Raw genomic sequence first — 25,276 nt, forward strand, 5'->3', positions numbered from 1 at the left:
GGAAGTCTGAGGACAGACACCTAAACCAATCCTAATAGCGTTACCAAATATTCTACGGAGAATAATGGAACCAATTGGAAACCAGTATGAGTTGTAGGACATCCCACAGATGTTATCTGATACCCAATTGGCTGAAACTGAACAAAGTTCTAGAACACGGAGAAATAAACATTCCTCTCATTGGGTACTCGCCTTTAGTAGGCGTATCCCTTTCCGCCATCGCTTTTGATGTGCTCCGATCGGTCTGCTGTAGCTAGTCGAAGGAAATAAACGGAAAAGAACGTTGTGAAGCAAATTAGCAACCGAGCTTCACAAATAGCGTGTTAGCTTCTTTTTATTTATACAAACTATTTCTGGAGGAACACCATGGCCTCGGCGGCAGAGTGAGTAAAGATATGTTGACGAAAATATCTGTTTTCTAGCGGCTATGTCAGGTCTAACAATATTTTACCTCAGCTGCGCAGAAAGAATAGCGTGCTAGGCTAGCAGTAGCAACGTACGGCTACTAGTAAGCTAGCTTGATCACTACAATAGTCAGTAGCCAAGGATGGAATACAATCCCAAAATAAATTGACACCTAATGTATGCCGGTGTGGGCCGATCTGCTTTACAAACAACTTGCCAACAAGCCGTTTTAATAGTTGCTTTGGCTTATTTGTTAGGCACCCAAATTGACAGACAACTGCATTGACAAAGCACAACTCACGCTAGCTAGCTACGAGCTAGGCTAGCTAGCTACCAAGCAATGTCTTGCATAAGAACAGGGCCTACCGGCACCGTTTTGAGTTTGCTAAGGTTGTCTATCTAGCCAAAGGCATTCAACATATCTTAGCATCGCATGGATCACAGGCTGTCTTGACATATCATAATAAAGATGACTTAACAGCTAGTTAACTTTACTAAAGTCTTCATTGGCCTCCAGCCAGCTAGCTAGCCAACTGTTAGATCCGGGTAAGTGGCCTTGCAACATTTGACAGCCACAACCAGGCTAATGTATTAGCTGCTTTTTTTAGTAGAATTTTAAAATCATTGCATGTTGTCACAGCACTCGTGATTTAGCCGCATCATATTTTGTGACGTTAGCTAGCTAGGTTAGCTAGTTGTACACCAATGTATAATTGTAGCGAAAGGTGGTGGACAATGTGGCGAACAGCTTAAATTATTAATAGAGAACCACTTATTAGTTCTTCCCTTTTGCTGTGTCATCTAAGCTAGCTAGCTAACACCGAGCTAGCAAGCTAACGTAGCCGGCTAGCAAGTTACCGTTACAACATATTTAGCTAGCGGCTCAATAACAATTTAATAATTAGGTCGTTGACTGGTCAACAATGGCAGACCGAAAACGGGGGAATGAAACTGGGTTAAGAACGCTTGTTGATAGTTAGGGGTCAAAAGTAAACATGTGTTTTCACAGATGACCTAATCTGGCATTCATTTTTTTTACAGTACCAAAAATGATGATCTTTCCACCGCAATACTGAAACAGAAAAGCAGACCTAACAGACTGATTGTCGATGAGTCAATCAACGAGGACAACAGCGTGGTCTCCCTGTCTCAGGTGAGATATTCAATGGAATGGTTCTTAACAAAACATCTTTCACTTTTGGTTTGCTTCTGTGGAAAGCACCTATATCAACAAGGCAAGTATGCCATGGCTGTGAACCAAAACCATAACATTGTGTGTTTGTTTGTGTCTGTGTATATTAGGCTAAAATGGATGAGCTGCAGCTGTTCCGTGGCGACACGGTGTTGATGAAGGGGAAGAAGAGGAGGGAGACCGTGTGCATTGTCCTGTCTGATGACACCTGCTCCGACGAGAAGGTGCGCATGAACAGGGTGGTCCGCAACAACCTGAGGGTCCGCCTTGGTGACGTCATCAGGTGAGAACCAAATAAACGCAACACACAGACACACACTTCTCTGTACATGCACAACACACGCCCTCCTCCTTTGTAAATAAACTCGGCACACAGCTTCCTCCTTGGTAAGCTTTCATCTGGGTCTAGTAACCCAGGATCACTGCCTTTACTGTGGGCAGTGCTGGACCAAAAAGCTGGTCACGAGAGAGTGGTTACTGAGTGTATGTCTCTGTGTGCTGCAGTATCCAGCCATGTCCAGATGTGAAGTACGGGAAGAGGATCCATGTTCTCCCCATCGACGACACCGTGGAGGGCATCACTGGAAACCTGTTTGAGGTCTACCTCAAGCCCTACTTCCTTGAAGCCTACCGGCCCATTCGCAAGGGTGAGCGTCACACGCATAGGCCGCGCACGCACAGACACAGAACCTTCCCACCACCCTCACACACATATATACACAACCCTCCCCCACACACACATACGCATGTACAGAGGGCTTAGTTATTAACCAAGCTCTCCTGACTAGCAGTAGAATGAATGGTTTTCCTCATTTGCATCTCCTCCCTGCGAAGGCGACATCTTCCTGGTGAGGGGGGGCATGCGAGCCGTGGAGTTCAAGGTGGTCGAGACCGACCCCTCCCCCTACTGCATCGTCGCGCCGGACACCGTCATCCACTGCGAGGGAGAGCCAATCAGGAGAGAGGTGGGTAAACGGCCCAGCGAATGACAAGACACAAACAAACGGGCAGCGTTCCAAACCCCTTGTCCGTGTCTGGGTTGACTGTGCGCAGGACGAGGAGGAGTCTCTGAACGAGGTGGGCTACGACGACATCGGGGGCGTGAGGAAACAGCTGGCCCAGATCAAGGAGATGGTGGAGCTGCCGCTCAGACACCCTGGGCTGTTCAAGGCCATCGGAGTCAAGGTGGGACTCACACACATACACACACACCCTTGAAGGCACAGATCAACATGTCGTCGCTGAGAGTAGATGTTTATTGATTAGTAGATGACAACGCATGGGATCTTACCAGTAAGACTTTTAACTTTTTGGGAGCGGCACTGCTGTCTGTTTCCGCCAGAGGTAAATGGATGTAAATGAAAGATGTTCACCTCCCCTAGCCCCCTCGAGGTATCCTGCTGTATGGACCCCCTGGTACAGGAAAGACCTTGATCGCCCGGGCGGTGGCCAACGAGACCGGAGCCTTCTTCTTCCTCATCAACGGTGAGAGACGCTGCAGAACCCTGTCTGCTTTAGAATGCTGTCTGTTTAAGAACCGTGTTTCTCTAGAACCCTGTATGTCGAGAACCCTGTGTATTTCTAGAACCCTGTGTGGTCGCTAGACCTCAGCTGCTGTCGCTATTCTTAGAGGATGTGTCGCAGCGCTAGTGGAGGTCAGGGATTCGACCCAGGACAAGGGGACGCTCTCAGCCCTGAGACGGCAGGACCAGGGCTGGGGGCTCTGGTTTCAGGACGGGTCTGATTGGTCATGACTGCCGTGTTTCCCCAGGCCCTGAGATCATGAGCAAGCTGGCTGGAGAGAGCGAGAGCAACCTGAGGAAGGCCTTCGAGGAGGCCGAGAAGAACGCCCCCGCCATCATCTTCATCGACGAGCTGGACGCCATCGCTCCCAAGAGAGAGAAGGTGAGGAGGGGGGGAGAGGGAGGCAGGTGTGAAGGAATCTTAACCTGGATAGCAGTGGAACGTTGGTTAGCTAGTATGTTAAAGTGTGTGTGTGTGTGTGTGTAGACCCACGGGGAGGTGGAGAGGCGTATTGTGTCCCAGCTGCTGACCCTGATGGACGGCCTGAAGCAGAGGGCTCACGTCATCGTCATGGCAGCCACCAACAGACCCAACAGCATCGACCCCGCCCTCAGGAGATTTGGTTAGACCCTCACATTCATACTCGCACACATTTTCACAATGCCATTCGTGCTTTATATGATGGTCTGAGTCTTTCTGGTTTAGTGTGTGTTGCCCAAAGCGTATGTGTTATTCTTAGCATGTGTGTGTGTGTGTGTTGTTGTTGTTGTTGTTGTTCAGGGCGGTTTGACAGGGAGGTGGACATTGGCATCCCAGATGCCACAGGCAGACTGGAGATCATGCAGATCCACACCAAGAACATGAAGCTGGCTGACGATGTGGACCTGGAGCAGGTACACACACACACACGTCAGTCCTGTTCCTCTGGAATATAAATAGCCTTAAATGCCATGCCGTGTAGCAGTACCAGCCTACCTGAGTCAAACTGGTAGAACACTTCCAGTTTGACATTTAACTACAGGTACATGGGGTGTTATTAACCCTGCACCTCTAGCACAGTGGTTCTCAACCCTGGTCCTCAAGAACCCCCTGTCCTGCACGTTTTAGATGTTTCCCTGCTCCAACACACCTGATTCAAATGAATGGGTCGTTATCTAGTTATGCAGAAGCCTGTTAACGACCATTCATTTGAATCAGGTGTGTTGGACAGACACACAGACACACACTATTAATCATTCCCCATGTGGGCGCTTTAATCAAAAGCAACATACACATAGGAAATACAGGAATCAAGGATCATAAGTGCCCAGTTCTAACAGTATCTCGGTGTTCAGCGTCAAGGGAACGGTCTGTATTTACCAGGCACCTGTACTCATGGATGTGTCACCACGGTAACGGCTGGCGTCTGCGTTCTCAGGTGGCCAACGAGACCCACGGCCACGTGGGCGCCGACCTGGCGGCGCTGTGCTCCGAGGCGGCGCTGCAGGCCATCAGGAAGAAGATGGACCTGATCGACCTGGAGGACGAGACCATCGACGCCGAGGTCATGAACTCCCTGGCCGTCACCATGGACGACTTCAGGGTGAGAGCCACAACAGCCCCTGTACCGGGGTCCAGATCTCCTGCCTGGAGTGGAGCTTAGCCCCATGACATGTTTTCCTTCTGGAGGAGGCTAGGATGTAATGACTGTGTGTGTGTGTCTCCAGTGGGCGCTGAGCCAGAGCAACCCATCAGCTCTGAGGGAGACGGTGGTGGAGGTGCCCAACATCTCCTGGGAGGACATCGGAGGGCTGGACGACGTCAAGAGAGAGCTGCAGGAGCTGGTCCAGGTAGAGCTCTCTCTCTCACACACTCATTCTCTCTCTCTCTCTCTCTCTCACACACTCATTCTCTCTCACGCCCGACTCACCCCCCTCTCTTCCCCCAGTACCCAGTGGAGCACCCCGACAAGTTCCTGAAGTTCGGCATGACCCCGTCCAAGGGCGTGCTGTTCTACGGCCCCCCCGGCTGCGGCAAGACCCTGCTGGCCAAGGCCATCGCCAACGAGTGCCAGGCCAACTTCATCTCCATCAAGGGGCCCGAGCTGCTCACCATGTGGTTCGGGGAGTCCGAGGCCAACGTCAGGGAGATCTTTGACAAGGTGAGGCCTGGGATCCATAGCTGCAGAGGGATTAGGGTTAGGCTAGTGAGGTGTGTGTGTGTGTGTGAGAGATCTAAACCCCCTCTCTCTGTGTGTGTTCTAGGCCCGGCAGGCCGCCCCCTGCGTCCTCTTCTTCGACGAGCTCGACTCCATCGCCAAGGCCCGCGGCGGCAACGTGGGCGACGGCGGCGGCGCGGCCGACCGCGTCATCAACCAGATCCTGACGGAGATGGACGGCATGTCCAGCAAGAAGAACGTGTTCATCATCGGCGCCACCAACAGGCCCGACATCATCGACCCGGCCATCCTTCGCCCCGGGCGCCTGGACCAGCTCATCTACATCCCCCTGCCCGACGAGAAGAGCCGGATCAACATCCTCAAGGCCAACCTCCGCAAGAGCCCCATCGGCAAGGTGGGGTCGCATCTCAGCTCGCATCTCAGCCTGCTGGGAAGCAACGATCGATATATTGAAGGCTGTTCTTCTACAAGACAATTATTACAGTCAGACACACAGCCATACATTTTTTATGAGCCTAATTCTGGCCTCTGAAGGTTAAAACATGGATCGTGTTTGATGTTCTGGCTGATTGGTGAACACCTCCTCTCTGCTCTCCTGATAGGACGTGGACCTGGACTTCCTGGCCAAGATGACCAATGGCTTCTCCGGCGCTGACCTGACGGAGATCTGCCAGCGGGCGTGTAAGCTGGCCATCAGAGAGAGCATTGAGAACGAGATCAGGAGGGAGAGGGAGAGGCAGACCAACCCCTCTGCCATGGTCAGTACTGCTCCCTCCTCTCTTCCCTTCCTCCCTCCTCTCCTACACTCCTTCCTCCCCTCCCTTCCTACACTCCTCCCTCCCTACAATCCTCCCTTCCTGACTCTTCCCTCTCCTCTGTCTGCACTCTACTCACCTGCCTGTCCAGGAGGTGGAGGAGGACGACCCCGTCCCAGAGATCAGGAAGGACCACTTTGAGGAGGCCATGCGCTTCGCCCGCCGCTCCGTCAGCGACAACGACATCCGCAAATACGAGATGTTCGCCCAGACGCTGCAGCAGAGCAGGGGCTTCGGCAGCTTCAGGTGTGTGTGTGTGTGTGTGTGTGTGTACACATGCGCGTCTTTCACAGTTGTGTAAAAAAGCTAGACCTTCTCTAACCTTGTTCCCACCCGGCCGGCAGGTTTCCCACCAGCACTGCGGGGGGCAGCGGTCCCAGCCAGGGCACAGGAGGCAACAGTGGAGGGCCGGTCTTCAACGAGGACAACGACGACGACCTGTACGGATAGACGAGACACAGCGCCCCACTGTGGCCTACACCGGGATCACCTGTACAAAAACTCAACCGATTCCACCTTTTTAGGACTGTGCTTCTTTGTGTTTTCTTTTTTGTATGATTCCCCTCTGATGGAAAAAGCATGTAGCTGCTTGGTTTTTGCTCTGGTTTGGATGTGGGAGAAGGGGGGGTAGAGGTGAAATGCCATTGGCTGATAAGAGGAGGGGGGGGGGGGTGTTGGACCTCATTCTGAATATATCACAACCCTATACATGAATGACTACAGATGGGATTCTATGGTAGATTATAAGAACTGAAAAAAATCCAACAAATTGCTAATAACTTCATTTTTTATGAACAGTAGCATATAATGTCTGACAAGTTTGAAAATGTTGAAAATAAAATCTCACTGAATTAAAATGTGATTATCAAGTATGGGTCTTCATTGTACTATAGTTTAAAGGTAATTGGTGATTCTCATCTCTAATTAAACATTCTGAACACATGAGGACAGTACTGGAATGAAACGGCTCTCCTAGATCCACATGTTTAAAATATAGTGAACTCTGAATCACAGAGTGTTATCTATTTAGACAAATACATTTCAGGCCATTTGCAACAGTGATTGAAAATACATTTAACCCTTGTGTTACTGTAGGGTCATTGTGACCCGTTGTGTTGCGACAACTTTACCTAATACAAAAATAAAGTGAAGCATTTTTTAACCGTTGGGCTGTCTCACACCCCCCACAGCGTGAAGGTTTTGATTATAAATTATTTTGGTTTTGTATTGGGTTAAGTTGTCGCAACACAACGATGGGTCGTTGGTCATTGTGAACCTTGGGGTCATTGTGACCCGAAGGCAGCACAAGGGTTAAAATGCAAAGAGGTGTAGGGTTAGGATTCTAATCTTGTGTCTTGAGATCAGTAAGAATCCAGGAAGGGGAAATGAGGATGTTCCGCATCTCTCCACACCCTTTCACCATCCCTCTGCAAAGATCACACACACACACACCCAACAGTTAGAGGAGAATCAGCCAGTGAGCAGGTCAGGGACATACAGAGGTGAGTCAGGCCCTGTGACGCTCACCTCTACGGCTGGCACGATGAAGCGCTGGTTGTGGTTGAGCGAGGCGACCTCCACCATGTCGCTCTCCGAGAGGCTGAAGTCAAACACCTGCAGGTTCTGCTGGATCCGGGAGGGCGTGACACTCTTAGGGATGCACACCACGCCCCTCTGCACGTGCCACCTGAGAACACACACACAGTGTTCAGGTGTGTGTGTGTGTGTGAGAGAACTACACCTCAAACCAGGCTGAACGTTGGGTTGTAAGTATCTGACCAGGAGAGGCCTGGGGCTGGGTTAGCCTACCTGAGGATGACCTGGGCAGGACTCTTGTGGAGCCTCCGGGCAATGGCCCCCAGTTTGGGCTCCTCCAGCAGGCAGGGCTCACTAGGCGAGGCCCAGGGCCGGTCCCCGCTGCCCAGGGGGCTGTAGGCCGTCACACACACAGCCACCGAGCGGCAGTGAGACAGCAGCTCTGCCTGGGACAGATACGGGTGACACTCCACCTGCAACCAGGACAGTTACACTAGACTTTGTTGGATACGTTCAAAACAACATCCTCTCTCTTTTATTCTCTCTAGCTCTCCCCACTCTTTTTCCCTTTCTCCTCTGTCTCGCTCTCTCACTACCCCCCTCTCTCTTTTTCTCACAGACACATTCTTTCTCTCTCTTACCTGGTTGACAACAGGCTTGTGTTTAGCAATGCTGAGGACATCATCGGTCTGTCTCGCGTTGAAGTTCGACAATCCGATGGCTTTCACCAGACCCTTGTCTACCAGAGTCTCCATGGCAACCCAGGTGTCCCGGTAGTGTGTGTCGGCGTAACACACACTCCCATCCGCCCTCTTAGGCATGAGTTCTGGCCCGCGTCTGGACGGACACACACACACACACAAAAAAAAAACAATGAAGTTACACAAGAAACATCCAGTATTTCTGACTGTTACTGAGAGGGAACATCTGTGTGTGTGTGTTGCTCACTGGAAGGCCATGGGCCAGTGCATGAGGTAGAGGTCCAGGAAAGAGAGGCCCAGCTGGGCCAGGCTGCTCCTGCAGGCCTGCTCCACGTCCTCAGGGTGGTGCTTGGTGTTCCACAGCTTGGACGTCACAAACACCTCGTCTCGGCGCAGCGCCTGGGGACGCCGTGACGACAAACGGACGGATTTAGAGGATGCTTTCATCCAGAGGGGGATTTGAGCCTGTGACCTCTTCATGTACAGTCAAATGCCTGAACCACTGAGCTATACCCATCCCTCTGCTGGTTGTCTCACTTTACTGTAAGATTCCCCATTGCTGATGAACATGTACTGAAGGAATGAACTGTCATTATGTTGCTGTGATGCTTCCTGGTTTAAATGATGCTTGCTGTTATTGGAGGGTTAGTTAACATTGGAGGGTTAGTTAAACATGTTACTGCCGTTACTGCCCTCTTTGCCCCTCCCTCTCACCTTCCCAGGCCCCACCCTCTCTGCCAGGGCGTCGCCCACTTCCTGTTCGTTGCTGTAGGCAGCGGCACAGTCGATGTGTCTGTAACCGAAGTCTAGAGCCGCTAGGACCGCCTGCTTCACCTGCAGACACACACACAGATGTACTCTCAAACACAAATCACACACACACACACACACAGATGTACTCTCAAACACAAATCACACACACACACACACACAGATGTACTCTCAAACACAAATCACACACACACACACACACAGATGTACTCTCAAACACAAATCACACACACACAGATGTACTCTCAAACACAAATCACACACACACACACACACAGATGTACTCTCAAACACAAATCACACACACACACAGATGTACTCTCAAACACAAATCACACACACACAGATGTACTATCAAACACAAATCACACACACACACACACACAGATGTACTCTCAAACACAAATCACACACACACACAGATGTACTCTCAAACACAAATCACACACACACAGATGTACTCTCAAACACAAATCACACACACACAGATGTACTCTCAAACACAAATCACACACACACACAGATGTACTCTCAAACACAAATCACACACACAGATGTACTCTCAAACACAAATCACACACACACAGATGTACTCTCAAACACAAATCACACACACACAGATGTACTCTCAAACACAAATCACACACACACACACACAGATGTACTCTCAAACACAAATCACACACACACACACACAGATGTACTCTCAAACACAAATCACACACACACAGATGTACTCTCAAACACAAATCACACACACACAGATGTACTCTCAAACACAAATCACACACACACAGATGTACTCTCAAACACAATCACACTCTAATGTGTGTGCTGACCTGTCCAGGGCTACTCTTCCAGGTGCCCAGCCCTACCAAGGGCATCCTCTGACCTGACGACAGAGTCACAAAGGAACTCATGACCGCAGCTCACAGGATGAGGCGTACAGTACTGTAAAGAAACACACACACACACACACAGTCATGGCTTTCCGTTGTTCCAAATAGCTAAGCCTAATGGAGGCCTATAGTTGTAGTACTTGCTGTCAGCGCAGTGTTAACATGTATGACTTACTTGCTGAGCTGGGTTGATTGAAGGCTCGGGTTGCAGCAGGAAGAATGACTGATGAATGAAATGATGAAAGAATGAGTGGGTGTGAGCGTGCAGGGCGTTATGCTTCGCACGCTGTGCTTTCGTTCATCAAATAAATTAGAGTTGGATGAGTGCATCTTAAAGTCTGTGTATCCAAAGTATTCAAAAATGTATCAAATAAATGAAAAGGTTTAACAAACAAGTCATTTTCGCGTGGTTGCGAGCGGTTGAAAAAAGACCGTGGTTTGGCGTCTTCCAGCTGCACACCTGTGCCTTCCGGAGATCGTAATTTTTTAACTCAAACTGCGATGCCTTGTAGTTCTATATCAAAACAAAGCAAATGGCTCTTAAACACACGCAGAAACGTAGCGATGTTCAAACCTAGGCCTATAGCTAGTCGCAGGGGAAATGTTAGACATAAAACTCTACTGGGGCACAGGCCCCTATTCAACTCCCCTTGCTTAACCCACTATACAACAGTTCAGGGACGCAAGTTTGACATCAGCTTTGGCAGGGACATCAATAGTTAATGCGAGCGCGCACATTTTTTTAAATTCATTTGAACACAAACATACTGTTTTTTGTTTGTTTTTAGTCAAAATAAGTTGATCGGTAGGCCTATCATTTAGAAACTTTATTTCGTTTTGTAATGTTTTCTTAGCCTACCTCAATTCTTGTGTGCCGTGTCCGACACCTGGACTTCTGTGTGCGTGCTGCAGTGGCTATTTGGCAGGCTCAGAAGAGCACGCTGACATGGAATTCTGGGGCATTGGTTTGTGTTTTCGGTTAAACTGACCAATTTTACAAGCGTTGATTGGGATACTGCGTTTATTTTTTCCGGGATTATCAATCTAAATGAATACACTGAATAATAAATTAAATTGTTAAAACTCAAACTTTCGATTTTACTGTGGCACGTGCCCCAGTAAAAAGGGTCTAATGACACCCCTGGTTAGTCGGTCAAACTTGCTGTTTGTGACTTCTGACCCCTGCAGAAATGCAAGTCACCATGAGTCCACTTGTGACGCTGTGTGACTGATTGTCACACGCGTCTGAATTCATTAACTTTGGCAATGCAATGGACTCCTGGGAGAGTATGTTTGTATGCTTGTGTCATCCGTGTCACCCTGTTCTGACCACAAGCACAGACACATTGGGGAAACTGGGAAGACCCAGTCTTACCCTTGTGGAAACATACATGATGTAATTATCTCTGGAGCCAAACCACCTTCCCCCTCCTATCTCTACTCTGCTCCCTACTGGACTTTCTGGAGTTTATTTCAGGAAAGTGATGAACTCTTCACACACGCCCCCCCCCCCCCCCCCCCACACACACACACACACACCATAACCCCCCTCTCCTCACCCCCCTGCTTAACAAGGCCACTGGACGCAGCTAGTCTGTCTGAGAGCTGGGAACAGTTGGACACCAACACAAGCTGTCCACCCTGCCTGCCCTCCTGAGCACAGTCCTGCTGCGGCAGAACACGCTCCTCGGCAGTGTCACGTCCACTGACCGTGTGGTCACGTGCTCCTTTCTGTACAACCAATCGCCTCTGTAGTTACGCACCACAGACAAATCATTCAGAACAGAGAAGAGGAAAGGAGACGCAAATGGCGAGTTGACAACGAGTAACAGAAATGCTGACCCTGCTTACCTGGGTAGGAGAGACCTGGTGGGGAGAGGGGACGACAGTGACCGTGTGAAGGTGTGACCGTGTGACCGTGTGACCGTGTGACGGTGTCTGTGACCGTGGCAGAGGGACCGGGGACTGTTAAACAGAGCCAGGTCAAAGTCTGGCGGGAGCTGTTGATCTGTTAAACTGACTGGGGGGAAATATCTACAGAGGATCAGGAATACAGCACTCACACACACACACACACACACACACAGACACACACACACTCACGCACAAAGAAGACTTGTCAAAGTTTTCAAAAAAGAAAAGTATGAAAATGAGCTGCAGCAGTGATTTCGAGACTGACTGCCTGTTCTTCTGATGGCTCTCCCCCCAGATACACACAATACCAAGTGAACATCCGATATTTGGTTTATTTGTCATTGTAAAATGGTTTCAATCAGAAATGTTGTCAAAAGCACAGAAGCACTACGTCTCTGTGGGTCTTTCAGTAGCATTATAGTACAAACATTTGGACAAAACAGGCTTCTAGACACTTATTTGGCCACCGCACACACACACACACACAGAAACACACGCACACACATACGCACAGACACCCCGCAAATGCACATACACACCCACATGCACGCACACGCTCGCATGCTAGAATACAAAATTGTGTTAACCCCTTATTGGATGTCATGTCACAGAACAGGGCTACAGTACACACACCTGGTTACAGTACACACACCTGGTCACAGTACATAGACCTGGTTACAGTACCTGGTGATAGTACATCCACCTGGTTACAGTAGACCTGGTTACAGTGCCTGGTTGCAGTACACACACCTGGTCACAGTACATAGACCTGGTTACAGTACCTGGTGATAGTACATCCACCTGGTTACAGTAGACCTGGTTACAGTACCTGGTAACAGTACATAGACCTGGTTACAGTACCTGGTCACAGTACATAGACCTGGTTACAGTACCTGGTAACAACAGTACATATACCTGGTTACAGTACCTGGTCACAGTACATAGACCTGGTTACAGTACAAACACCTGGAGACAGTACCTGGTTATAGTACATCCACCTGGTTGCAGTACACACACCTGGTCACAGTACATAGACCTGGTTACAGTACATAGACCTGGAGACAGTACCTGGTTATAGTACATCCACCAGCTGACTGTTAGAGTACATGCACCTGATGGTATTGGATGGTGTTCTCAGTCCTAGGCTATGGGCTTCATCTGGGTTTGAGGAACCAGACCTGTATCTGACCGCAGACTACCTCTCTCTCCATCCCTCTCTCCTTCTCTGCCTCTAACTCTGTCTTTACCTCTGACTCTGTCACTGCCTCTGTCTCTGGGTTAAGTGCTCACGGAAGTCCTCTGACCTGATGATCATCAGTGTGTGTGTGTGTCTGTGTGTCTGTTAACCATTCACATGTCACAAACCATTCACATAATCAGTCTAAGAACTTGTTGATGGGGAGATTTGCTTTGATCACCATCTACAGGCAGGTTAAGGAAACGCTAATATCTTCCTCCACTTGAAACAAAGTGACCTTTCAAAAACATAGTCTGTCTCAGCTCAAAAAATGACACAAAACAAGTACTGTATAACAAGTATCGTCTTGGCACAGAAACTCGCGACTTGTGGCGTGCCAAGGACCAAAAACAGCTTAGCACAGTTCAGTAGCATCCAGACATGGCTTCAGAACATAGTGACCCCAGCAGAGTTCTGTTCTCCTGTCGAGCTCTACTCAGGTATATTTGTGCTTTATCTGTACAGAATGTGCTGTGGGAGTGGGTTGGTGTTTTTCTGTGCGTGTGTGTGTGTGTATGTCTCTCTCTGAGGATGTGGTCATTTGTGTGTGTCTCTCTCTGTGTGCGTGTGCGAGCGTGTGTGTGTGTGTGTGTGTTCAGAATGTTTGACTCCAGGTTAAGGCACTGAACAGTCCCTCTCTGTGTGACAGAACAGACACACTTTCAGAGTGAACAGCACCCAGATTAGCTAGATTTCACATCATGTGGATTATACAGAAAGCACCTAGATAACCGACACCTGGATTCAGTTAGAACGCCCTGGACACCTGGATTACCTAGTGGTCGGACCGGTCTGAGATTGTTTAAGATGTTATCAGCTCCAGAGCCAAAGTGCCCCAAACAAGTGTTGGGACAGTTAAGACAAAATGACCCTTTTAGCTGTACAATAAAGGCACATGAAAATATGATTCGAACAGAATGTCACCTTTTATTTCTGTCTGTTTCGACACATGTTTTACCAACTAAGATTGAATAGTATTTTTTGAATTCCATACCCCCTTTTAAGCCTCACATTCAGCTTTTAATAGTGTTTTCAGATGCCTTGAGTGTACGGCCAAAAAATTGCAATTATGACTTTATTGTCCCAACCACGTTGAAACCATGTTAAACAGAGTCGTAGTTTTAGGACTAAAGTGTGCACCAACTCTCCTGTTCAGACAGAGAGTCATGTTGTGTGTTTACTGTATACCTCACATCATCTGACCAGGCATGGCCACCTTCGTAGAATACAGTCCTCGAAGCTCCAAACCATGTGGGGAGAAGATGAGCGGTGACCACCTGGGTCACATGACCTCTGGGGGCGTGACGGATGGCGGTTAGTCAGACAGGGCGCACGGACGCTGGCTCGGCCGGAGGAGGCGGAGACGGGAATCAATCCGGTTTCAAACCTCCCAGCGGGGGGGGAAACACCCGGAAATTAAAAAAAAGACGAGTGAGTCATCCCCTTCGTCCAATGAGGACAAAGCAGAACGGGGGAAGTTGGGGGGGGGGTGGGGGGGAGTAATTGGTGGCAGGAGGATTTATGAAACCCTTTGATGAAAGGAGCGTCGGGGGAAGGTCAAGCTCACGCTGGAGCAGAGCGACACAGGATACAAACACAGTCCTGAACACACAAACAAAAGAAAAGATGAGGGGGGAAGAAAAACAACAAAAACGTCAGGTCAGTTTCTCTCGGCACTTCAGTCTCCTGTGAGCAGTCCCCACGGGGGGAGGGGGAGGGGGGTGGTTTGTCGGGAGGACAGGGGGGGAAGGGGTGAAGGAGGATGCTGGTGGACGAGGGTGGCGGTATCGACAGAGTGCTGTCTAACCGCCCGGGAGAGGGGTGGAGAGGGGTCGGGGAGGGCTGTGTGTGGGGTGCGTGTGGTGTGTGCGTGTGAGGGGGGCGGGGGGGGGGTGGGAGTCGGGGGCCCCTAACGTCTGACGGCCCCCTACGACTGGGGCAGGTGCTGTCTGATGATCTCCCGGGACTGTGGCGGGATGCGGTCAGGGAAGTGGACGGAGAACTCCACCACGAGGTCGCCGCGCTGCGACGGGCTCTTGGGAAACGGAAGCCCCTCCCCTCGCAGACGCTTCACCGTGCCCGGCTTGATGATGTCGTGACAGGGCAGCGGGATGACACGGTTGTCCAGCGTCGGAATGTTGACCGTGCAGCCACACAGAGCCTGAGGAGGAGAGGAGAGGAGGAGGAGGAGGAGGAGGAGGAGGAGGAGAGGAGAGGAGAGGAGGAGGAGGAGGAGGAGGAGGAGGAGGAGGAGGAGGAGGAGGAGGAGGAGGAGGAGGAGGAGGAGGAGGAGGAGGAGGAGAGGAGAGGAGAGAAGGAGGAGAGGAGACAAAATCAACATCTCAGACTGGATTTCAAAGACGCAATACAAGAAGAATCATGGTGACTTATTGTGAGTCTGTATCTGTGAATACACCAGAGTATAAAGATCTACACCAGCGCCTGGTGATCCACGTCTCTTAACTATCCACTCACTCTACCTTCACCAAGCACAGTTCCTGACTGCTGCTTTGGTCTGTTATTTCCGAATACTATGTTGACAAGCAAGCAGAACAGGACAGAATAACTATTAGGGGCTATTTAAACCTCCAACCGTCTGGGAACATTCTGAGAACATGACTTCAGATGAACAGGGCAGCGAGCTGTTCTCTCCCCCATTTCAATGAAACTCATTTTGGAAACTCCGGTCTGTTTGTGTGTGTGTGTGTGTGTTTGTTGTAGGCATGTGTGTTTGTGTGTGTCTTAGCAGGGGGTGGTTGAGAGTGTGTGTTTGTGTGTGTGCGCGCCGTAGCAGAGGGTGGTGGGGTCCACAGAAGACTAATTTTAGATGTGGTCTCATTTCCAGAGCTAATGAAGTAAGACAGGAATCAGCTGAGCTCGTAAATAGTTGGAGGGTTTGTCAGATGGGCTGGGACAGGAGGTGGAACACACACACACGCACACACACACACACACACACACACACAGCTTTGTCTGCTCATTGCCAGGGCCAGGATAAGAAAAGAAAGAAAGAGTTTGAGGATGAGTGGGCCTGTTTCATGACCTAAAGAAATAAAGCTTTCCAACACTGCTGCAGATCCTAGCCATTCTCCAGAACTCCAACTTCCTGTCTGAACGTGTGTCGTGAGGGAAATCTGTCCACATGTCCTGGAATGACAGCAACCACACACGGCTCAAAACACCCCAGTCTCTCCTCGCTCTGCTTGTGTAGGACCAGAATAACCACAGTGGGGCTGGGGGGGGGTGGGTCACTCTCCTGGGCTGCTGTGGTCTGGGGGGGGGGGGGGGGGGGTTGTTACAACCGGGTGTGGGGGTGAGCATGGGGGGAGGGGGGGGCAGACACAGCAGCTGCCTCTCTGAACTGAAGAGAACAACAGTACTACTGACAACGGCATCACTGGACTCTCTAAGCACCGTGGGTTAACCATGGGTTGTGAGCGGTTATAGACACCTGGTCCACACATTGACCCCTGACCACCCCAGACCCTGGCCCTGACCCGGGCCAAAACCCTGCCAAGGACACAGACTGGTTGCCATGCCAGCGAGGAGACACATACCCAGCTGACCCAGGCCACAGTCTGATTATATAAGCCTCAGCTCAGACAAGAAAGCTATAAAAATGTCCAGACTGACACACACACACACACAGCCATCCGCACACACACACAGCCACACAGGAGGATATGTAACCCTCTCCTGGAGGGTTACATATCCATACATACTCCCCTCAGCTGGTCCAGTCAACCCTTCTCAAACATCTCAACCTGCAGAAAACAATTCAGGGAGGTTACTGCCCACCCGGCCGACTGTAAAGCCTGCCTACAGAAAAAACTGATAGGTTAGTAGAACAAAGACAGACCAATCAGAAACTTCCAGGAGACTTGGGATGTCTGCTTCCTGCTAAGGCCAGAAGTCTGCATATTCTGCCATGCTGGACATGTGCGTTTCTGGGCAGACAGATAAAGACAAAGGAACCAATGCCTCTGTGATGTCAGATGACAGATTGCTGTCCCTGGCTGAGAGCTCTCCAGCTAGTGTTAGCCTGCTAACTGCTCTGCCTCTGAGAGCTCTCCAGCTAGTGTTAGCCTGCTAACTGTGGCTGGACTGTGCTTGGCTGGGCGTCCTGTGTACTGTGCCTCTGCAGCTTCAGTTGACAACAACATCATGAGGAAGCTCGATAGATGGTCTGGTCTTTGTTAATCTAGCTGGCAGGGCACAGGGGCTTTGTTTTAAGGTTGTTGACGTAGCTGCATGTGACATTGGTTGTGTCATCACTGCAAAGAGGAGAGGAGGAGGAGAGGAGGAGGAGAGGAAAAGACAGGAGAGCAGGAAGAGGACAGGAGGAGGAGGAGAGGACCAAAGAGGAGAGGAGGAGGAGGAGAAGGAGAGGAGAGAAGGAAGAGAGGAGAAGGAGAGGAGAGAAGGAGGAGAGGAGGAGGACAGGAGCCATCCGTGTAGCCTTCACGTGATGTCAGCTCTGTTTACAGACCCACCTCTGAGTAATCCCACCTTTCCACAGCTCTTGGAAACAGCTCTTATTTGCTTTGGAGACTGCTTCAGATGACCCACTTCCCCCACACCCCCTCCACACCATCCTTCTCCCCCCCTCTCCGTTCCTCCCCGTTCCTCCTCTCTCCTTCCTCCACCTCCGCTCCTTCCCCGAGCCTCGCTCCTTCTCGGGCATTGTCTGAGAGGATTCAGCTGCCCCCCCCTAACTGTCTTGTCTGATTCCCCCTGACTGGGCTGCTGTCTCCAGATATAGCTCTTATATAAACCTCCGAGCGGAGGCAGCCATGTGCCAATTTGTTCATGAGAGAAGCGGCCGAGTAGCAGAACAACAGCACAGAGGGACACACAAAATCCAGCCGTTGGAGGGGTGTAGGAAGACAAACACGTTAACTACACAGGAAGAAGAAGAAGAAGAAGAAAGGGGAGACAAAGAAGGAGAAGAAGGCTGGAAAGGCATCCTGAGGGTCTATGTGTTTAGGATGTACTCCAGTGTCACGGACACTTCCAGACTCACCCTAACCTCCAGGGTCCTGTTTGTCGCCCAGTCTATCAATAGAGCAGGCTGAATGGCAGTGATTAAAGCTTATTACAGACTGTTTAATTTCACAGGCGGGTCTGAGCCGGGTGCTTGTGTAGGAACGGCTAATTAAATGTCTTGCTTGTCACACTGATAGCTGCCCTGGCCATTGCCACCCTCATACAACAATTCAGCTTTGAGTGTGTGTGTGTGTGTGTGTATGTTTGCGCGTTTCCTAGTCGGGCTGAGTGAGAGAAGTGTAGAAGATGCAAAGCAATATTGGTAGTCAGCTTCATCATATTGCGTAACGTCTAAGCAGGCATGAGACAGCGAAACAAGCTTGAACGAGAGTGTGTGTGTATGTGTGTGTATGTGTGTGCATATGAAACCATGCCTATGTGTATACATGAGACTGTGTGTGTGTGTGAGACCTGGCCGGATGATCTATCGTGCTATATTGGCCAGTGGAGGCTCAGCGGTCACACAGGGACACCACATTCCCGCCGGGACGCTCACACGGCGGTGACAGAGACGCAGTGCCCAGCTGGCCCACGGCGACCAGCCCCCTCCCACAGACCTGCCTCAAACACCAGCACACAACACTGCTGCCCTGGAGCTAGTTCACCAGGTTTACCAGAGAGGGAGAGAGAGAGATGGAGAGAGAGAGATGGAGACAGGGAGTAAAGGGGAGAGTGAAAGAGAGAGTGAACGAGAGAGGAGGGAGAGAGAGGGAAAGTGAGAGAGTGCACAAGAAGGGAGCAATGGGGAGAGAGAGAGAGGTAGAGAAAAAAGGTAGGAGGGAGGGAAAGAGGGAGAGAGGAAAAGTTAGAGGGGAGAGAGAGAGGGTGAGAGAAAGAGGTAGAGATGGGTAGAGAGAGACAGAGAGAGAGAGAGACAGAGAGAGAGAGAGAGAGAGAGAGACTGGGAGAGATAAAGAGCGGACGCCCCCACCTCCTTCAGGTTGATCTTGCAGATGTAGATGATGTTCGAGCCGTCCCTCCTAAAGTGGGCGTGGCCCTTGTCCTTCAGCACGAAGGCAATGTCTGCCGGAATGTTCTCGGGCGTCTCGTCGCCCTCCTTGGGGAAGGTGATCTTGGTCCCCTCCTTCCAGCCCCTCTTGATGACGATGTTGAGGATCTTGTCCTCGGTCCTCATGCCCCTGCCGTCCGGATTCAGCCGGCGCCGGGTGATCTTCATCCTCTTGGTGCAGCCGTGGAAGATCTCCTCCAGGGAGACCTTCAGCTCGTGGACCACGGGGGGGTCCTGCTGCCGGCTGCGGCCCCCTCCCAGGCGCTCCGACGGCGCCCCCTTCCTCCGCCCGCCCCCTCCTCCGCCGCCGCCTCCCCCGGGGAAGCCGTTCATGCCGGGCGGGAAGCCGAAGCGTCCGAACTGGGCGAAGGGGTCCTCGTCCTCCATGTCCTGGTCCGCCTCCTGGTCGTGGTGGTTGTGGTCGTGGAAGGAGAAGCCGTTGGAGCGGTTGTGGTTGCGGTTGGAGCCGAAGAACATGTCGAAGGGGTTGGATCCGCCGAAGAAGGAGGCGAAGGTGGCGTGGGGGTCGCCGTGGAAGGTGTAGTGGTAGGAGGAGCTCCCGGGGCCACCGGACGAGCCACTACCGCCTGTCTTTAGACCTGCGGGGGAGAGGGGGAGATGTGAGGCAGTGGAACTCACACACACACACACATAAGAAAGAAGCCTGCATGTACACACAGATGAGGACCAACACATACTTGTGGCCTACACATGGACATTGAAGACAAAGACACACACATGAACCTCCTGTGTTTCCCTAACACAAACAAGCCCACACACACTTTTAATAGCACTGGGATGGATGACCTCAGGTGAAAGAAAAGAACAATGAATGCGTCAATGAGTATTATGAATTATTTGGCACAGACATTAGCCTACTGTTCAACCAGACACTGTGCTGAACACCACACAGGAACAATGCCACATCTATCTCCTGGCAACGGTGAACCTAGCTTTCAGGTGAAGGTTTAGCTTAATGGTTCGAGTATTTGACTGCAGGTCAAGAGATCTCAGGTTTAAATCCCGCCCTGTTCTTTGTATAGCCTTGGTTAAAAGCGTCTGCTAAACAAATACATTTTCATCCCAGGTAAATTCAGACTGTTAGACTGAGAGAAGCGTGTAGCATAACTGTCGGTGACAAGGGAGACCATGTGGGTGAGAGACCTCCCACAGGATCTGCTGTAAACCAAACTGATAAACTCTACAGTTCAGCCCCCCCCCCCTCCCCCACACACACACCAACACACACACCACCTCACTTCTATTCATATCTCCGCCAGCACATGGATTTTTGCCTGTCTGAGACTCGGAAATGCAATCTGGAAAAAGCTGGTCAGACAGAATGACACTCACATATGCGCACACTAATAAGTGCTTAATAATGTCACTCGCTCACTAACACACACTCACTCACAGACACACAGACACACACAAAGCAAAACAGAGACATAAGTGTGGCTTAACAAGGAGTGATATCTGCTCTGTGTAAGCAACATGAACACTCCCAACAAAAGTTGCACACACAACTACACACAGCTTTTATAATCACACTTCCAACTGAGAAAAGTGGCCTGTCAGTGTGGTATTAGAAAGTGACTCAGAGACTGAGATGCAGTATTTTGGTGTTGCTAGCTGTTATAAGTGTTGCTAGCTGTGCTAAGTGTTGCTAGCTGTACTAAGTGTTCCTAGAAGGCTAAGTGAACTAACTGTTCTAGGTGTTTTGCTCGTCTAAACAGCCCAGTCCTTGGTCCCTGTGTCTGATCAGGACTATAAAACAGGTCTGAACATACCGTCTGCCTCTTCTGCCTCTGGAACTCTCCGGGTTAGTCGGGGGAATTAATGTGGAGTTACATTTAGTCATTTAGCAGACGCTCTTATCCAAAGCGACTTACAGTAAGTACAGGGACATTCCCCCAAGGCAAGTAGGGTGCCTTTCCCAAAGACTCAATGTCATTTCCCGGCCGGGAATCGAACCGGCAACCTTCTGATTACTAGCCCGATTTCCTAACCACTCAGCCACCTGACTCCCAGGAGTTCACACCCACTCAGAGAGTTTGGAACACACCAGTATCTGCGACAGGGACATTTTGAATCCAGACGCTCACCTTCCTCCCCAAGCTGGTCGTAGATGACCCTCTTCTTGGGGTCGCTGAGGACTTCGTAGGCCTCGGCGACCTCCTTGAACTTGTCCTCGGCGTTGGCGTCCGTGTTCTTGTCCGGGTGGAACCTCAGGGCCATGCGGCGGTACGCCTTCTTGATCTCCTCCTCGTTGGAGCCCTTGGGGATGCCCAGGGTCTTGTAGTAATCCTTCCCCATGGCGGAGCACTCTCTCTGGGACCGGCAGCCCCAGACACGACCTCCTCACTGGAGGGGTGGTGGTGGTGGGGGGGGGGGGGGGGTTGGGGGGGGGGGGGTTGGGGGGAGACAGGAGGAGTTAGAGTCTAATATTCCCTCCCCATGGCTACAATTCCATATCTCTCCCCTAGACACATACACACCTCTCTGACAAGGAGGGAGAGGTGGATACAAGTGTTGGTTCAGTCAGTCAGTCAGTCAGTCAGTAAGACAGTCAGTCAGGTAGTTCAATCAAACATCCCTGTGGAAAAGCATCAGTCAATCAGTACCTCCGTCAGGCTGTTACACCTGTAGGTGTCCTTACATTACTTAAATGATTTACAATTTGATTCCTGACAATCATTCAATATAGTGCACCCTTATTCCAAAGCACTTACACACACACACTCTAACAGAGCTTTATGCATTCCCACCCCCCGCATCTCTGTCAGTGTAGTAACTCTTTTCTCTAGGTGTTGCTATGGGAATGTCGTAGTCGTTTTGTTGCCATGGCAGTGTAGTAGAATCTCCAAGTGATGGAATCCCCATCTGACGGGTTAAGAACCACCACCAACATGGGCTAACGATATAATTATAATAGGCTACATCCCTGTCCATGTCAGTTTATCACAATTATCACATTTACAGTATATGACAAGGATCCTGAATGGACTATAATTCCAGATGGGTATTAGTACCGTCGCAGAATAGGGTGGTAGGCCTATGTGGTCGGAAAGGGGGGTCTGTGGTCGAAAGGCATAGTTTCCTGTAGGCGTTGCTATGAGATGCTGGAGGCTGCTTAGATGATGGAAAACCGCAATGCTGTTGAAAAGGCACAGGTGACACTCACCAGTTACCAACGCGCTCCTTTGCCCACGGCGAAATGTGGGCTTGACATGGCATGACTAGCTCCAGGAATACAATAATATATGCAACTGTAATACAAACAGTTAACAAATCAGGCGGAAGCCTGCCTTTTAAATGAAGACAGAGAGACAAAGAGACGCGCGCCGGGTGTCCGAACGCGCTCGAGTCTCACAGCACCACCGCTCCCGAGACGCGGTGTCCAAATTAGGTTATAACAGCGGTGAATCGTTCAATCAGCGGTAGAAATCGTCTCTGATCAGTGACAACCGCATCGACAGACGGAATCCCGAAAACGTAAGATAAGAGCGAAATAAAACGGTTTCTTACCAGTGATAGTTTTCAGATGTAGCCTAATACTGCTCGATCAGATGAGCATGGCACAACCGTTCTCCTTCTCCCCCTCTCCCTCTTTCCCTCCCTCCTTATCTCCCTGCTGCCCGTTGAGCCAGACTGGATTCTTTATGAGGTGACGTCATGCGAACCGGCGTTCCGAAATAACCGGTGACTGAACTGAGAGGGGTCCTGACGTTGATTCGGTAACTAATACAACTGGACGCACGTATGCGCCAATAAAAGACTCCGATTAGTCTCTCTGACTTCCTCGTCTCTCCTCAGCAATACGCTAATAAAAACTGCCATAACTTCGAATGTAGGTATGACATATAGGCTACTCAACCGTGCAATAGGCTAACCAAAATATACATTATATATCTACCCCACAATGTAGCATATGCGTTCCGTAAATACCAGCCCAGACAGGATCGGAGACCATCGATCACAGTAGCTCTATTCCACACCAAATAGCCTAATAGACGTTTAGGAAGCTCCTTACCTTTTCCGCTTGTCCGTGGATGGAAGTCGGTGTTTCACAGAGCAACCCCGCAACAGTTTAACGGTGAACTCCGCTTGTCACGCACTCAGTGGTTATGACCCGCCTACCGGTATGAAAACTTCGCCCGACACCGAGATTTTACACTTGCTGACACATGAGAGCACAACCGTCCAGGTTAATGTCGGACCACTCAAGATAAATCTCAATATATCGCGATCGAAGATAATAATTGAACTGGATAACCTCTGTCAATGCAGCAGACCAAGAGTGTATCGACAAATTCCGCTATTCAGCAGCTACAGTCACTGCTTCGTTCATGGCAGATTGATGTGAGATCATTCCTAGGTGGGCTCTGTCTAAGAACACGCTGGGGGCCCCATCTGTCGCTGTCCAGGCAGAAAGAATGAAAAACAAAGACATTTGGATAGGCTGCCCTTTTCATGTGGGTTTATGTGTGTGTTAGACGGAGAGGGAGTGTGGGAGAGAGAGAGAGGAGGGAGAGAGTGAGAGAATGAGAGAAACAGAGAGAGAGAGATAGTGTGAGGGAGAGAGACAGAGAAAGAGAGAGTTCTGGGTCTATGTTTTTCTTCAGCAGAGAACTGTCACCAGTATGCCCATGGATGGTGCCAGTGGCTGTGTGGGTGTGCCTGTGTGTGTGTGTGTGTGTGTGTACCTGGATGCTACTCAGGCCAGACGTGTGGTGTCAACAGTGTGGAGTCATGTGATTGTGATGGTTTGCACTCAGAGTCCAGAACTATCTCTCAGTTTGTACACACACACACACACAAACACACACACAGACGCACGCACTCACAGACGCACATGTTGACTCGGGTGAAAAAGACCATGGAGCTGAAAGGATGACTCCATGAAAGCCATGTGCACTCAGGATGTGAGTGGGAGACAAAACCATAGAAGCGCTGCCTCTGTCTGAGCTGTAGATATAGACAGAGAGAGAGAGACGTAGAGAGATCAGACAGAGGTAAAGAGACAGAGCGACGGAGAAAGAAAGACAGACAGGTGATGAAGAGAGAGGAAGAGAGAGAATGGGAGAGAGATGGAGAAAAGGGAGAGAGGGAGAGATGGAGAAAGGGAAAGAGAGAGAGAGAACATGCAGGGAGAGCCAGGCTGGGCTGAGTCATCCCTCTCTCCCGGGGTTATGAAGAGGTGTGACAGAAGTGGGTGACTCAAGGGAGAGGAGTGTGTCTGACTTCAAAGAACTCCTGCTTAATCACAGACCCCCCCTCCTCCCCCCAACACACACGCACACACACACACAAACTCGGTAAACCCCCAAACACAGGAAGGTGCCGTCAGGAGATCACGGGTCGGAGGTCGACGGTGGCGTCAGCTCGGTCTCCTATTGGTCGTCCCGACGCATACCTCCGACAGGAAGGTAGGAGGCCGGGAAGGAGGGAACGGAGGCCCGAAAAAGCGTGAGACAGTGAGAGGTGGAAAGAGAGAGAGGCAAGACGGAGGAGGAGAACGAGAGAGACACAGAGAGAGAGAGAGAGAGAGAGAGAGAGAGAGAGAGAGAGAGAGAGAGAGGGGAGCAGCAGTAGACTGGTAGCAGCTTGACCGGGACACGCGAGGATGTTCATCTGATAACGGCAGTATCTTGTCATAATGTAGTTATGAATGTTAACTGGGCTCCTCAACGAAGGAAACACAAGACACTTGAGATGTTTATCCCGTTCACAAATGTATTCTCTCACACGGTACACACACATCATTCTGATAAGCACCTTGTGGGACAGACACCGATATACCGTCCACGTCATGCTCTCTCTCTCTTTCACACACACACGCACACACGTCATGTAAAGCACTCCCACTGTGCTGTGTGTGAAACATCCAGAGTGGCGATGGCAAAAGCAACTGTTTGGGGGTGACAGTGAGAAAGGCTACAGACCGAGCTCTCAGTACAAGTCCCATTAGCAGGGTCTATGTTGGAGTCTGTCTGTGTGTCTGTGTGTTTGTCTGTGTGTGTGTGTGTGTCAGTGTCTGTGTGTGTCTGTGTGTGTGTGTCAGTGTCT

At 50.4% G+C, this 25,276-nt stretch overlaps 3 protein-coding genes across 15 annotated transcripts; 1 reads left to right on the forward strand and 2 right to left on the reverse strand.

The window, feature by feature from the left end:
* Positions 1–222: 222 nt before the first annotated feature.
* vcp (valosin containing protein) lies at positions 223–6,956 on the forward strand. The gene is made up of 17 exons (XM_062451404.1): positions 223–383; positions 1,447–1,558; positions 1,708–1,880; positions 2,102–2,244; positions 2,432–2,562; positions 2,651–2,782; positions 2,980–3,082; positions 3,369–3,502; positions 3,608–3,743; positions 3,902–4,014; positions 4,539–4,703; positions 4,828–4,950; positions 5,049–5,261; positions 5,365–5,673; positions 5,882–6,037; positions 6,186–6,340; positions 6,439–6,956. The coding sequence occupies exons 1-17, from the start codon at positions 367–369 to the stop codon at positions 6,542–6,544; spliced, it is 2,421 nt and encodes an 806-aa protein (XP_062307388.1). The 5' UTR covers positions 223–366; the 3' UTR covers positions 6,545–6,956.
* akr1a1a (aldo-keto reductase family 1, member A1a (aldehyde reductase)) lies at positions 6,862–10,045 on the reverse strand. Its single transcript, XM_062451425.1, has 7 exons — positions 9,942–10,045; positions 9,046–9,165; positions 8,579–8,730; positions 8,272–8,467; positions 7,904–8,103; positions 7,622–7,781; positions 6,862–7,521 (listed from the first exon to the last, which is right to left on the reverse strand). Exons 1-7 carry the CDS (start codon positions 10,020–10,022, stop codon positions 7,456–7,458), a joined length of 975 nt encoding a protein of 324 aa, XP_062307409.1. The 5' UTR covers positions 10,023–10,045; the 3' UTR covers positions 6,862–7,455.
* A 2,182-nt stretch (positions 10,046–12,227) lies between these two features.
* Positions 12,228–23,921, reverse strand: dnajb5 (DnaJ heat shock protein family (Hsp40) member B5). 13 transcript variants are annotated; one of them, XM_062451423.1, is made up of 8 exons: positions 22,736–22,852; positions 21,702–21,803; positions 21,313–21,571; positions 19,130–19,806; positions 12,952–15,313; positions 12,863–12,913; positions 12,660–12,697; positions 12,228–12,599 (listed from the first exon to the last, which is right to left on the reverse strand). In XM_062451423.1, exons 3-5 carry the CDS (start codon positions 21,521–21,523, stop codon positions 15,080–15,082), a joined length of 1,122 nt encoding a protein of 373 aa, XP_062307407.1. In that variant the 5' UTR covers positions 21,524–21,571; positions 21,702–21,803; positions 22,736–22,852; the 3' UTR covers positions 12,228–12,599; positions 12,660–12,697; positions 12,863–12,913; positions 12,952–15,079. The 13 variants fall into 13 exon arrangements, with proteins under 13 accessions (XP_062307407.1, XP_062307406.1, XP_062307402.1 ...); XM_062451422.1 differs by having other exon boundaries at positions 12,660–12,776; XM_062451418.1 differs by adding an exon at positions 12,758–12,808 and having other exon boundaries at positions 12,228–12,697.
* Positions 23,922–25,276: the final 1,355 nt, after the last annotated feature.

This window comes from Osmerus eperlanus, chromosome 25 (genome assembly GCF_963692335.1).
Source record: "Osmerus eperlanus chromosome 25, fOsmEpe2.1, whole genome shotgun sequence".
Lineage (NCBI taxonomy): Eukaryota > Metazoa > Chordata > Actinopteri > Osmeriformes > Osmeridae > Osmerus > Osmerus eperlanus.

What these genes read in the sequence shown, in the direction of transcription:
- vcp (XM_062451404.1), top strand. An exon ending in GAGAGCCAATCAGGAGAGAG is followed by an intron (nt 2,563 to 2,650) that starts GTGGGTAAACGG and finishes GACTGTGCGCAG; the next exon opens with GACGAGGAGGAGTCTCTGAA. An exon ending in CTTCTTCTTCCTCATCAACG is followed by an intron (nt 3,083 to 3,368) that starts GTGAGAGACGCT and finishes GTGTTTCCCCAG; the next exon opens with GCCCTGAGATCATGAGCAAG.
- akr1a1a (XM_062451425.1), bottom strand. Translation starts at nt 10,022, where the DNA reads ATGAGTTCCTTTGTGACTCTGTCGTCAGGTCAGAGGATGCCCTTGGTA. An exon ending in CCTGCCCAGGTCATCCTCAG is followed by an intron (nt 7,782 to 7,903) that starts GTAGGCTAACCC and finishes GTGTGTTCTCAG; the next exon opens with GTGGCACGTGCAGAGGGGCG. An exon ending in TCATCGTGCCAGCCGTAGAG is followed by an intron (nt 7,522 to 7,621) that starts GTGAGCGTCACA and finishes TGATCTTTGCAG; the next exon opens with AGGGATGGTGAAAGGGTGTG.
- dnajb5 (XM_062451416.1), bottom strand. Translation starts at nt 21,523, where the DNA reads ATGGGGAAGGATTACTACAAGACCCTGGGCATCCCCAAGGGCTCCAAC. An exon ending in CGACCAGCTTGGGGAGGAAG is followed by an intron (nt 19,807 to 21,312) that starts GTGAGCGTCTGG and finishes TCTCCCCCGCAG; the next exon opens with GTCTAAAGACAGGCGGTAGT. An exon ending in GCAAGATCAACCTGAAGGAG is followed by an intron (nt 15,314 to 19,129) that starts GTGGGGGCGTCC and finishes TCTCCTCCTCAG; the next exon opens with GCTCTGTGTGGCTGCACGGT.